Source organism: Bradysia coprophila, unplaced genomic scaffold (genome assembly GCF_014529535.1).
Source record: "Bradysia coprophila strain Holo2 unplaced genomic scaffold, BU_Bcop_v1 contig_232, whole genome shotgun sequence".
NCBI classification, from domain to species: domain Eukaryota; kingdom Metazoa; phylum Arthropoda; class Insecta; order Diptera; family Sciaridae; genus Bradysia; species Bradysia coprophila.
Window position 1 is genome coordinate 5,044,106 of NW_023503493.1, and position 13,734 is coordinate 5,057,839.

The 13,734-nt window shown below is 35.8% G+C and overlaps 2 protein-coding genes across 2 annotated transcripts; one reads left to right on the forward strand and one right to left on the reverse strand.

Annotated features, from left to right (window-relative positions):
• The first annotated feature begins 4,310 nt into the window (after positions 1 to 4,310).
• LOC119076093 (tryptophan 2,3-dioxygenase) lies at positions 4,311 to 10,094 on the forward strand. Its single transcript, XM_037182748.1, has 7 exons — positions 4,311 to 4,465; positions 4,561 to 4,712; positions 8,191 to 8,324; positions 8,926 to 9,285; positions 9,341 to 9,590; positions 9,655 to 9,748; positions 9,819 to 10,094. The coding sequence occupies exons 1-7, from the start codon at positions 4,437 to 4,439 to the stop codon at positions 9,955 to 9,957; spliced, it is 1,158 nt and encodes a 385-aa protein (XP_037038643.1). The 5' UTR covers positions 4,311 to 4,436; the 3' UTR covers positions 9,958 to 10,094.
• A 1,033-nt stretch (positions 10,095 to 11,127) lies between these two features.
• LOC119076152 (keratin-associated protein 10-7-like) lies at positions 11,128 to 12,085 on the reverse strand. Its single transcript, XM_037182836.1, has 4 exons — positions 11,940 to 12,085; positions 11,713 to 11,880; positions 11,483 to 11,647; positions 11,128 to 11,413 (listed from the first exon to the last, which is right to left on the reverse strand). The coding sequence occupies exons 1-4, from the start codon at positions 11,983 to 11,985 to the stop codon at positions 11,241 to 11,243; spliced, it is 552 nt and encodes a 183-aa protein (XP_037038731.1). The 5' UTR covers positions 11,986 to 12,085; the 3' UTR covers positions 11,128 to 11,240.
• Between the last annotated feature and the right edge of the window lie 1,649 nt (positions 12,086 to 13,734).

The following is a 13,734-nucleotide window of genomic DNA, read 5'->3' on the forward strand; positions in this document are numbered from 1 at the left end:
TCCACATCGATAAATCACACACAAAAATCGACGAACAAATTCCCGTTCGAATTGCACTCCTCTCGATTATGGAGCAAACAAAAATTTAATATTTTTGTTGTTGGAAATTACGAAATTTAATTTTCAACAATGAACCGAACAACAACGACAACAACAACAAAAATTGGAAAAAATTAGAAAATTAAATTAAAATGAAATTTTTTTTTGTGTGTGTGTTTGGATTGCAAAAAAATATTTTTATGAAAATGAGAACGATGTGGTCACACTGTCATGGACCATATATGACTGGTAGAGATCAACGGGAAAATTCATCTCAATGGTGAATTTAAAATTCAGGATAACCGTGCTTGCATTCATGTATTTGAACATACATCTCCTTTAAACAGAATCTCTCTCTCTCTCTCTGCCTCTCTCAATCTCTGTATATAATTTGGTAACATGAGCGGAGCACATGAACATCAACCAGAGATCCGTACGAAATATGTCTGATGGAATGTGGGAGACAACAAGCACACACCAACGGAAAAGCTGAAAAAGACCTCAAGAGATGCGTGGTAACGTAACGAATGATACAAACCAGCCGATATATGCGCGATAATTGGAATGTTTTTTTTTTTCTCAACATTTGGAGACGTAAGAATGAGAATTTCGGTTTTGGGTACAGAAAATAGCATCGGACAGGATACTTTCGCATGCTCTTCGAACCGAACTGAATTTCCAATGTGGTGGGGTATGTACATGGATCACTTATATGGGATAAAAAGTTCATTTTATTTACACAAAAGGTTATGTATGTGGGAATGTGTGGCACCGTTGAGGGATATACATGGAGTGTATACGATGCTAAGATGGAATTATGTAAATGGAATTTGCATAGAAGTAATTAGTGGCTCTCTATATAAATGCTAACATCGATCTATTCGGATAATATGTAATTGTTGTGGGTATAACAAAGGATTTTAGTCCGTTGCGCCCTCACAATAGGGAATGCAAAGGAATATTATGGATATAATAATGGAAATTAATGGTTCCGTTTTGAAATTATAATAAAAACGTAGAGCTGAATAATAGCACGAGATGATTTATAACTGCGATCTTTGTGTGTGTTAATTCTCATATTTTCCGCAAGAAAAAGAGGAAAAACTTGAGAAAAAAAATTGCTTCATTTAACACTTAGTTACTCATGAAATTCGTATGAATTAAGTGGTACCTTAGAGGGATATCTGGGCTACCGTTTGACGGATAGACTTGTGGGAATTGGAGATATTTAATGAGTCTGTTGTTCTCTTTCAACTTAAATTGCTTGTTGGAATAATTGCAAGACGATTATCCCGAGTAAAAAAAGGGAAATTAAACGTTTCTTCGTGAGGGACAAATATCCATGGTAAAACATTTGTCAGCCAATAGAAAATCCTCCAAAAATTTTCGAAAGAAAATCCTCACATTCGTAGAAAATCTTCAAGAAAATCAAATAAAAACTAGAAAATCTTTTGAAAATCCATTCAGAATCAGTAACAAATCCAGAGAGATGCTAATATGACGACTATGGCATCGTTTCGACGGATAGAGGCACAGCACTGCCACTAGCATGAACACTGAGTTGACAAGTGTCAAATTTGAAGGCTTTAGTGATACGAGCTACCGCTTAGGATTGTTTGTATTGTATGTTTTAACTCATACAACGAAAGCAAGTCATCTATCTGTACAAGAGAAACGCAGTGCCTACTGTGATTTCATCAGCCTCCGAATATTTTCTGTGTTCATGCTAGAAGCAGGGCTATGATAGAGTGAATATGTCGAATGACAGCTGGTTTTTTGAGAAAAAATTCAATACATTTTCTCTCGACCAAATTCAAAATTATGCGACATATTCCCTCTATCCGTCGAAGCGACCCAGTCGTAATATTAGCATCTCTCTGAAAAAATCCTCTGAAAAACACTTTAAAACGATGGGAAAATCCTTGAAAATGCTCAGAGGATTTTTTTTTAATATAATTCTTTGTCAACGAAATTTACCACCTTCTTTCGAAGCCTTAAGCGAACGAATTCAAACTTTTCAGTTGAGATTTTGCGTACACGATTTTCCTCAGTGGGAATGTCGCATTTCACTCGATTGACTTTTTTGTAAGAACTTTTTTTACCCGGGAAGTTTAAAAACCAGATATTGACCTATGAGCGTGGCATTCAAGCAACCAGTCTAAACTGCAATCGAGTTTTCAATAACGAAACAGAATTCGATTTGCTATACTGTCCGATATTCGTTCTGTTTCGTAAGGCCATATCATACCATCAAGGTTGATCTGAACCACTTCTCTCTGCCATGTCGGATTAGTTGCTTAGTTGCGAATCAATTTTTTTTCTGTTCTGCTTGTGAATTATACCATTTTCTTCTTTTATTGAAACACTGGCATTTGTACGGGGAATTCTCTTGTGGTCGAAATTCGATACCACTGCCAAGTTGTATGTGTTTATGTTTTAACAATTTGTTTTATATAACAAATGAGATTAAGAAATTCGAAACTTTTCGTACATAGTTTAGGTAGAAGACAACATGATATCTCTTATTAAATCAAGAAAATGAATTTGTTGATCGTGTCGATTAATGTGCAAAATATACCCGAACGAATTTTCGGCGCGTTGTGAGAGTAGGAAGTCCTTGTGACGTAAATGACTATTGCAAACAGTCTACGGCACGAAGACGATCTTTTCCTTCAGAATGGATACGAATGCCGGGCAAACTCGCTCTCTCTCTCTTTGCTTTTTTGTGTTTCTAGTATCATGACGCGTCTAGAAATTTGTACATCTACCAGAATCACTCAATGAGAACCTTCAGAATCATTTTTACTACCGTATGAATGTGTTGCGCTGTAAATATCTATTACGTGCCTACGATGTGTAAAAGACTTTACGACCTTGGAAGAAGTAGTTATTTATTTAAGTGGGAGGTGCGTGTCAGGGGTTATTTTAGAGGAATTAAATTCCCGAGAATTTTTTAATTTTTCCGTCATTTTTCCTGTTTCACGAAAATAACAACAAAATCGACGTTCCGTCGTTTTTACGGCCTTTTTAGTTTTTGGGTTACAGCAAATTTTAAGGACCTTTGGGGAAAATAGGCCCTGGCGTGCAGGTATCCTTACTTATTTGAGATTTGTGAGGTGAGAGCCTTATGTAGAATGCCCAAGCACAAATCTAAAACTAAATTTTCTTAGATTTGGCGGTTTTAACATGTTAGTGACTGTAAGTAATCTACTTCTGCAAGATTTAATGGAAAAGTTTAGAGAGGTTTTAAGAGACAAATTTGATAGGTAAACTTTATAACGTACTTAAAGCTTCGTGGGACTTGTCATATTCCAGCAGACTTTGTTAGTTTTAACATAAATACATTTCATTATAAAGAATCGCATTAGTTGCGTTGGTCACCTATTTTTGTCGCTGTCAATAACAGATTATACCCGTCCGCAGGGCTTATTATTGGGAACTTGAATTCTGACAAAATGTCGAAAAATTCGGAGTCGTCCTAATTAAATTCCGAAAAATAAGCCCTGTCTTTCGTATCTAACAGTTTGACCATCTCCAGCGATAAGTTTTCTTTAATTGGAATCTTTCTTCAAACTCACTCCCCCATTAATCAAAAAACATTAATTCAGCAAGAAAATAGTGCACACGTGCTGGGTCTGGCTTCGAAAATCATGTTCACACGATCGAGGTGCCGCCGTATGAATGAGGTGATTTTAATGGTTTCTCTTATCGCAAAAACGGCTTCTGGTTTTATTTTTCTTCTATTCTGTCAACAACATTATCTCTTACTGCGATATATAAGTGAAATCAACAACAATTATCAATTCCTTGAGCTGGTTGAATTTTCATATTTTAAATAAATTGAACAATTTAATTTGTACAATTTGATAAGCGTGTCGGCGATTGTTGATGCGATAGCACACAAAAAAAAAATCAAGAAGAACTTTCTGACGCCTGTAAAAATTGTTTATCTGAATATCGGCATTTTAACAACTTCAGAAGCTTTGTTGATGTGATGTGAAGCGAGGAAGTCGGTAATCGAATGTAGTAATATTGAGTAAAAGTCGAAGCCACCCACTTAAAAAGCTGTTTAATTTTTTAAGCATAAAATAGTCTAAGTGATGTCAAAGAGGCCTTTCCCCTTCAATGGGGAGTTTAAGATCTTCGCCTCACTGCATGCTAAAACACAAATGTTGACAACAATTTAGAATGTTTCCATCGATGTTGTCGATGGTATACAAAAAAAAACCGATTCAAATGATAACTATTGCTAACGCCATATACGTCCTGCGATATTAGAATCAATTCGTCAAAGGCTTCATTAGTCTGTTTGTAACATTTGTAGTGGTCTGTTGTTGTTGTTGACCTCCTACATATTTCATATTTAACTTGTGTGTTTTTAATAGTCAATTACCGCCATGAGTTGTCCCATGCGAAATTCCGATTTGTGAGCATAACTCAATTTGTTTTTTTTTGCTTTTCTTTTATTAATTGACCGTTCTTGATATGCCAATTCTGACTTTTACTTTCTTTCCCTTGAAGTTCGGCAAAAAGTGGTAGCGATGCCAATCGTAATGGAATGTTATACGGCGAATACTTAGTTCTGGATAAATTGTTAAGCGCACAACGGATGCTGTCGACGGAACACGATAGACCTGTCCATGATGAGCATCTGTTCATCATCACACATCAAGGTGAATTCTTTTCCCGGAAAATTATCGCTTTTAAATGGTTTGTGAAGGCTTGACGAAAAATCATAAATTTTTTTTGGAAAAAAATTCAGGTTTGGGTTTCATTTTCTTTGTCCGTTATCTTGAATGCGGTTGCTATGCAGTCTTGCTGCAATACGATAAAGAAGCACAAAGAAAATGTGGTTATGAAGATGAGAGGTGTATGGTGGATTTTGTTTTATTTTTTTTATTTTTGATACTTTTTTAAAAAGACGTAGAATGGGGTTTGAAGTGTTTTATGAGTTAACATTACAGTAGATTTTAGTCATTGAAGTGTTTTTATGGGAAGTTTCTTCGACTTTTCCAAAGGACTACCAAAATGTTTAATAAAATTAAAAGTAAAATCATCTGTGCATCGGAAGTGAAATTAATTTTCTAAATTCTAAAATAAATGATGGAATTTTGTCTTTTAATTACAAAAGCTCAGTGAAGACATTTGAGTAAAAATTTAAAAAAAAAAAAAAATTACAAAAAAAATTACAAAAAAAATTCATGTGAACATTTTTGGATCGAAACAAAGCCATGAAAACGCACCCAAAAAAAAAAATGAAATTTTGGATGTACATTAAAATCGCCCAATTCCTACGAGTAACCAGTAGAAAGTACGTTTTGAATGTACAATTTACGGATGAGTAAGCCATTGGTCTTACGTTTTGGTGGTTTTATCCGTACGTTGATGTACACTTTATTCGTACATTGCTGTACATTTAATCCGTACTTATTATGTGACAGTTCAACTGTCACAGTTGCAATTGTGATTTCTATATTTCAACCAATTTGACGTCATTCCGCCATTCAGATATCTTTTTTTCAATTATTTTCTTAGACAAAAAAAATTCGTTCGTTGAATTAAAAATTAAAAGAAAAGGTTTAAAAATAATCTGTAATCTGACGCGGGCTCGATTCGAAATTACGCCGGGGGTAGCCACACCAAAAATTCATAACTTTGATCTGATGAGGCGGATCAAGGTGATTGATAAATAAAAGGTTGCTCGTAAAATTTGCAGTTCAACTTACATTTTGATGCATCGTATATGAAACTAAAAAAGCACCACTGTGCCAATCAATTATTTACTTTACTTTTCAACCGTTAATTAGAAGCTTTCGACTAGCACTTCGATTCTCTCAATGACCTGTTAGCTCAGCGGGAAAGTCTTAGCCTAGAGTGCGAGAGATACCCGGTTCAAATCCATTGAAAACTTTATTTTTTATATTTTTTTAAAAAATTTTTTTTGCTTGTAATAATTTTTTAAAACTAAAAAACATATGATATGATACGAATCACTAATTAGCTTTGATCTATTTTAAAATAGACAAATAAACGTCAAAGTCTATATGACACTTACTGTACGTTTTAAATGTACGTACATGGTGTACGGATGAGTAAACCATTGGTCTTATCGCGTTTTTGGGTGATTAAAACGTAGAACTTTTTTTTTGGGTGCACCACTTGTAATTTGTCTATGAGCTCAGATCAACGTAAAATGCTTTTAACATTGAATTAATAGTCCAGCCTATTGTGTCAATCTGCTCGCTTTAAGTTTTTCGATTTTTTTCTTTATCTCATGTGATTGGCGGAGAAAAAATTTTGATAGCGGAAACAGGCCGAGGCTCTAACGTTAGATATCAAAAAAATGTGCCCTTAATTGACTGGGAACATCGATGACTGTTAAGACTCGAAAATGTCTCAAAATGTTCCGAACTAAAAAAAGCCCACTGTAACTGTATAACTTGGGATAACCAAAACTTCAAAAAAAACTGATATCCCACAAAAACATCGAAGGAGGAAAAGGTGACGCTAGTCTAGTAAAAATTAAACTTCTAAAACATTTGATATCAGTTTTGGTGACGCATTCTGCGCCTAAACGAAATCAATTTTAAACAAGAAAATGAGTCAACGAGAAGTTTAACGATGAGATTTTACAACGAAAATTTAACAAAAGAAAATCGCGTCACAGGTGACAGACTCTGAGGAAACCCCGAGGGGAAAACCACTATTTTGTGATTAACATGGTCAATCAGTTAATCTGTTAATCAGAAATCAGTTTGTGAATCCAAACGGTTAATCGGTGATTAACATTGATTAACCGCTATATTTCACGTTTATTTGTAGTTTTGCGACGATTCCCCCGGTCAAATGCTGGTAAATCACCAATTCATCATCATGTTAAGCATGTTAATCACATCAATAAAAAAGAGTGGTTTCCTCCTCAGGAAACCCCTCATACGACAATAATCATCTGCCACTTGTGACGCATTTTTTTTGTAAAATTTTCATTGTAAAATTTCATCGGAAAAATTCTCGTCGACACATTTTCTTGATTAAAAATGATTACGTTTTACTAGACTAGCGTCACCTTTTCCTCTTTTGAGGTTTTTGTGGGATTTTTTTTTATCCCGTGTTATGTACGCGAGATTACACATCATCAGGTGCACTGACAAAAAACAGTTGATAGGTAACTCTGTCTCCAGGCAACAATAACTGTCACAGCTGTAGCTCCCCATATTAAAAATAATTTAAAAAAGGTGTAGCAGATAAAATAGATTACCTGAAGACATAGTTACCTGCAACATGTAAGATTTCCAACCCTTTTGTAATCGTCAAATTTGTCAATATTTATCTATTTTTCAATGTCAAAATCATTTTTTTTTTACATTTTTTACTTTTTTTTTTAAATTTAGCTCGTTTGTATAAAGAGTCGAAAAAAAACGGTTATTTTGGCTCGTTTGTATGGAGAGTCGAAAGAACGGTCATTTTAGTTCGTTAGTATGAAGAATCGATAAAAACGGTCATTTTCGTTCGTTTTTATGAAGAATCGAAAAAAAACGGTCATTTTAGCTCGTTTGTATGAAGAGTCGATAAATACCGTTATTTTAGCTCGAGAAAAAACGGTATTTTAACACTTTCCATTGCAAAACAAGTCAATAAGCAGACCTAAATGCAAGGTAGCCAATTAATTAACGATTTGTGGCGTCGAGACCTTCACATACCCAAATTGCTAATATATCAAATTAATCCCATTCTTCCAACAGGCGCGGATCCACCTATGTGCGGTCGAGGCGGTCGCTGGGGTTCAGAAGAAGATTTTTACATAGAAAATTTTTTTTTAAACAAAATCCGCCTTGGTCAGAAACTGTTTCTCTTCTATCCGCCTGAGTCAGAGCAAAAGCTGGATCCGCCCCTGTCTTCCAATCCAATCAAGAGCATTAGCCCATAACAAAATGAATACAATTCAGTATACGATACTCCATTCTCGTCCAATTCATTTATATCCTTCACAACACAACACATTATATATACCCAACATGAAACATGAACATTGTCAACATTCACTGAAAACACACAAAATGTTTGATTTCTTCATCAATACCTAATACCTAACGCACGCAGTGCAAAAAAAATCCAATCCAAACTGTAACTAATGTCCAATATTTATTTTAGCTTATGAGTTATGGTTCAAACAGATTATTTACGAACTGGACTCAATACGGCAACTATTCGATAGTGAAATGATTGAGGAATCGAGGACACTGGACATTTTGAAGCGACTTAATCGGATTGTGTTGATTTTGAAGGTTTGTTCTTTTGATTGGTTATATCCGATTTGTTGAAAAAAAAAAGTTTTTCCGATTTTCTAAATTTACCTCAATGTTTTATCGTTTAACATAGAAGTGCAATGCGTTTTTGCTAAAAATAGATCCGTGTGGGACGGTGTGCTTATAGCTACTTTGTAATGTAATATTGTTGCGTGTGTTATGTGATATTATTGATTTAACCATTTGACGATTCATATGCACATACCAAGTCAGCTCGTTGTGTGGGTTTGTAACAGGAATTAACAGGGAATATTTTTGGGAAAACATTTTCCTGATTTTCTTCAGTTTTACCAGATTTTCTCTAATTTTGACGAAAAAAAACATTTGGGGAAAATATTAAAAAAAAAAATTGGAAAATGTTTCCCCAAAAATAGTCCCTGGCCATTAATGCGAATATTTGATTCATGGGTGGTGGGTATTTATCGCAACATTTCTGACATGACTAATTGGTAGCTTATGAATTGTAACACCCACCACCTCACTGACTGAGTTTTCATATATTTTCGCAAATTTTTCCAAAATTTAATTTTGTGAATTTTATGGAAAAAATGAGAAAAAAAAAGTTCAAATCTACTTACAGCTTTTGGTGGACCAAGTACCCATTTTAGAAACCATGACTCCGCTGGATTTCATGGACTTTCGAAATTATCTGTCAACAGCGTCCGGATTCCAAAGTCTCCAATTTCGGATGATAGAAAATAAGTTGGGCATCAAGCCGGAGCATCGCATAAAGTACAACAAAACAATGACCGAGACGGTGGGTGCGGATCCGAAAATATTAGAGCAGCTGGAAATTTCGTTAAAAGATCCTTCCCTATCCGATTTGGTTCAGAATTGGCTGGAACGAACACCGGGATTGGAAGCGGATGGCTTCAATTTTTGGGAAAAGTTTCGTAAAAGTGTTGAACAGGTGCTAGATGACCAGGAAACTGAAGCTAAGGTAAGGTGGATCAGGCAGTCGAAATATCTTTTTGGTGTCATGTGTGTGAATTCAGGAAGAACCAGACGAGGACTTTCGAAACTATCGGCTAATGGATATATTGAAGCGACGAGAGGTTTACCTATCGATTTTCGATCAAAATGTCCACGATGCGTTGGTGTCTCGCGGTGAACGTCGATTTACCTATAAAGCGCTACAAGGGGCAATTATGATAACATTGTACCGAGACGAGCCACGTTTTAGTCAGCCACATCAAATTCTTACTTTGCTGATGGACATCGACTCGTTCATCACCAAATGGAGATGTAAATTTTGAATGTCGAACCTCATTTTGAGTTGAGTAACTTTTCACACAATCGAATTCCCCAGACAATCACGTGATAATGGTTCAGAGAATGATCGGCTCTCAGCAACTTGGTACCGGTGGATCGTCAGGTTATCAATATCTAAAGTCAACGCTTAGGTAATCTGTTTGCACACTTACACGGTGGAAATGATATTTTTTGACAGAAATTTTATTGCCCGTTGTGTAGTGATCGCTACAAAGTCTTCTTGGACTTATTCAATTTGTCAACATTTTTGATACCGAGAGAAAGCATTCCACCTCTTACAAAGCATATGCAAAATAAGCTCAACATTGGTGATCAGAATTCTACCAATGGAAGTGCGTAATTGTCGTAAAATTCATATGAAGTACATTCGGCTTGAGAACTTAATTTTCCTTACACAGACTGTTTTGCTGGTAGAGTAAATTTATGCAACCAACTTGTTAAAAGTCGAAAAATAAAAGAAAATTTCTTCATTTTGTCTAATTTTTTTATGTTGATGAAGTGGCAGGAGTACGAGGAGGTGTGATAACGCACTCCACGAACAGGCGAAGGAACAGATTTTAATAACTATCATTTGGCTTCCTAGTTTGTGTGGAACGAATGTAGGGCAATATGAGCGAATGAGTGGAACGAACGAGCCCAAATTATGAACGAATGACGGGAAAATGTGGTCGAATGTAGAGGTGAGCGGGCTTCAACAGGTAAAAGAAGTAGTCCGATATTCTGTTCTTTTTCCTGCTTTTAGTGCAAGGAAAACTATCGAATCTGACTACAAATCATGCCCAACATTGAATCTGATGTAAGACCTCTACGGAGGTATATCTCTATAACTTCTTGTACGTATGTGTGTGTAGCGATATGTATAATCATAGCACTGAACCAAGCACTAGAACAGATTATTTTAACGGGAAATCGGTCACACTTCTCAAAAATAAAACTTTGACGCTGTATCATTATACCAACCTTACAAACTTAATTTATAAGTGAAATTTTGACAACTGCGTCGAGTGTGTGTTTTAGTGGGTTTTCGTTACCTTTGGTGTTTACCTACTTTACTCATGTCAATTCGATGTATGGCCTACGTCTCTCAAAAACGATTGCGTTAATTTAGCGTGACCTCGAATTCCTTTCCGAGCTTTAATTCGTAGACCAGCTAATCAAAGAAATGCAGAAATCATTTTATAATCAATAACAGCCGTTTCTTATTGCCAACGATGGCACGACAATGAATGAACGATGGCCAGTAGCTAGAGCTACTTTTATGTAGTCAAACGTACAGTAAAACCGAGGAAGTACAAGATTTGGTAGCAAATATATTACGGGATACTCAAAACAAAAGAAGTAACAAACATTAGGGGTGAACCGTAAAGTTCATAAGTTTTATATGACAATTTATTGAACATTTGACATTTCTCCCAAAAATTTAAAGGCAAAAGTGTATGATATCGCCATACTTACGAACTTTACGAACCATAATGGTTTACCCCTATTGAATCTTTATGAAACCAACTTCTTTGAGTAATAAAGTCACTTTATTGCATAAACACCATACTTACATGTACACGTTCTTCTACTTATCTACAACGTGACAATATGTCTCACCAGCATCGTGAGTTCCTCTTAATCTTAAGATTTACAACATGCGCATGTCGTTCCGCATGACGATTCACTGGAACCAACAACACAATTTTCGGGTGCTGCTGGAATAGCCAGACACGTCATTTGTCCAGGTTCGAGTTGATCCCTTTCGCAATTCCACGAGCAGCCATTCTCTCCAACTTTGCATGTTTCAGCTTTGGCTATACATTTAAACGATCAGTCAACAAAAATCTAATTTTCTTAAACAAGTCATAATGTGTATGATTTACAGCATGTGCAGGTCGTTCCGCATGACGATTCACTGGAACCAACAACACAATTTTCGGGTGTTGCTGGAATTGCAAGACATGTAATTTGTCCAGTTTCGAGTGGATCCTTTTCGCAATTCCACGAGCAGCCATTCTCTCCAACTTTGCATGTCTCATCAGCTTTGGCTACATTTCAAAGACGAATTGACTCACATTTTTACATAATTTTCAAACATTTTAATGACATTTACAGCATGTGCAGGTCGTTCCGCATGAGGTTTCACTGGAACCAATCTCGCAAGATTGTGGCGTTGCTGGTATTGCCATACACGACATTTGTCCAGGTGGCGGTGGTACTTTTTTGCAAGTCCATGAGCAACCATCAACGCCAACGTCACATGTTTCAGCTTGTGCTGTGGCTATACTTTTCAAATCTATTAGAAGGAGTTTGTTACAAAATTTATTGCCAGGAGCTCACCACAAAATGAAACAAGAATCAGTAGTATGAGGTTATAGATTATCATTATTTCCGGCACAACTTGTACGAAGTTAAGCAAGCAATTGACAGAATATCGAATGATGCCCCTTTTTTAATAACAGAAACGTTGATTCGTGACATACGAAAAATTTCCATCGAATAATTTCCATCATCATTACAACAATAAATAAATAACAATTCGAGTACACCAGACTCAAAGTTTAAATTTCCATGATGACAATAACAATTCTAGAACAGGTCCAAAGTTTATGTAAACTGTTTTTTTTGTGCGAGAAAGTAAACAAAAAAAATATTTGCATTTGAGTTTTCCATTTTAATGTCGTGATCCGTCAGTATACTCAACTGATAGTGGTGTATTGTTGAGGAACATTATTTTTCGTAATTTTTTTGATACGTAATGCAGCAACATGAGGTAGCTACGTATGCTATACGTAATTATATTACTCCTGATCCGACACGCTACGACACGCTATAAGAAAGTCAAGGTTGCCCATAAATCTGTCTGCAATCTGGTAGATTTCGATTGAATGGAAATTACTCTGGAATTTGTATTGAACATGCTCGCATGTTAGTAAGCGGACGTGACGCAGGTCCTCTATTACAGAGAATGTAGGAACCGAGCAACACATTTACAGGGCATCGGTGAATTTGACACGCGGTGCAAAAAGAACTCACTCTTGAACTACGTAAGATATTTGCAACCATCTGAGTTCAACGAGCTTTTACACTTCTAAATCAGTTAAGATTTGGCCGAGATATCAGGCTCTCACGTTAATAGGAAGTCGTGACGCACTTCCTTACTACAAAAAAAAAATCTTTTATGCAATTCAGTAGGCGAATTCGATACTTACACAGCCTGTGTGCAGTGTCATATGAACCAGTTTTATTTCATCCAAAAATCAGTGCGAAAAAAAATTGTGCCACCGAGAATTGAAATACGACCCTTTTCAGCGCTCATTTTAGTGTTGTAAAGTTAGTTATTTCAGCACCCGTTTGATGTGATATTACAACACTCAAAGTAGTGTTGATATGGATTTTGTATGAGTTGTTACAGCTTTCGTTTGAGAAAATGCGAAGCAATGTGATCGATCAAATTTGAAGAGTGATTGTTTACAATGAAAATTATGATTTTTTGTGCTCTTGTCTATTTCAATTCTCGGTTGGCACAAAGCATGATGTGTTACACGTATTGTAATGAGATTTTTTCAGCACACGACCCAAGTTTTCCTTACGAGCGGAGCGAGAAAAAATCAACATTACAATACTTGTAACACAACATACTATTATCGCACGCTAAATGAGTGCGAAAAAAATTTATCGCAACCAAAATACATCGACACGATCATAATCATATATTCATCAAATGTAAATAATAACAACTGTTATGAATACTGTTAGAACATCTGTTTTTGCAACAGTTGTAACAAGTTTTTCAGTAGATGTCAATTTCAGTTTCAGTTTTTTTTTTAGTGAAAATTTTGTTTTTGTGGTTTGTTTTGTAGTCTTGGGGAATAGATCATTGTCAATGTCGTTTGAGATGACAAATGAGCTGTCATTTTCACAAAGCTAACCACAATGTCACAAAAATTTATATGGAGCTGTCATTGTTTGAGGTTAGCTTTGTGAAATTGACAACCCATTTGACACTACTTTGAGAGAAGAAACCGTTGCTTGCCACTGATCTATTCGCTCACTGAATTGCATAAAACGTTGTATGAAACACGAATCGTATGCTGGTAGTTTATCGCACACGTTGTCTTGTCAACCTCAGCTT

Coding starts and splice junctions, on each gene's coding strand:
- LOC119076152 (XM_037182836.1), bottom strand. CDS start 11,985: ATGATAATCTATAACCTCATACTACTGATTCTTGTTTCATTTTGTG. Junction 11,881..11,939: donor GATTCTTGTTTCATTTTGTG/GTGAGCTCCTGG, acceptor TGAAAAGTATAG/CCACAGCACAAGCTGAAACA. Junction 11,648..11,712: donor CGGAACGACCTGCACATGCT/GTAAATGTCATT, acceptor TTTGAAATGTAG/CCAAAGCTGATGAGACATGC.
- LOC119076093 (XM_037182748.1), top strand. CDS start 4,437: ATGAGTTGTCCCATGCGAAATTCCGATTT. Junction 9,286..9,340: donor ACCAGGAAACTGAAGCTAAG/GTAAGGTGGATC, acceptor GTGTGAATTCAG/GAAGAACCAGACGAGGACTT. Junction 9,591..9,654: donor GTTCATCACCAAATGGAGAT/GTAAATTTTGAA, acceptor CGAATTCCCCAG/ACAATCACGTGATAATGGTT.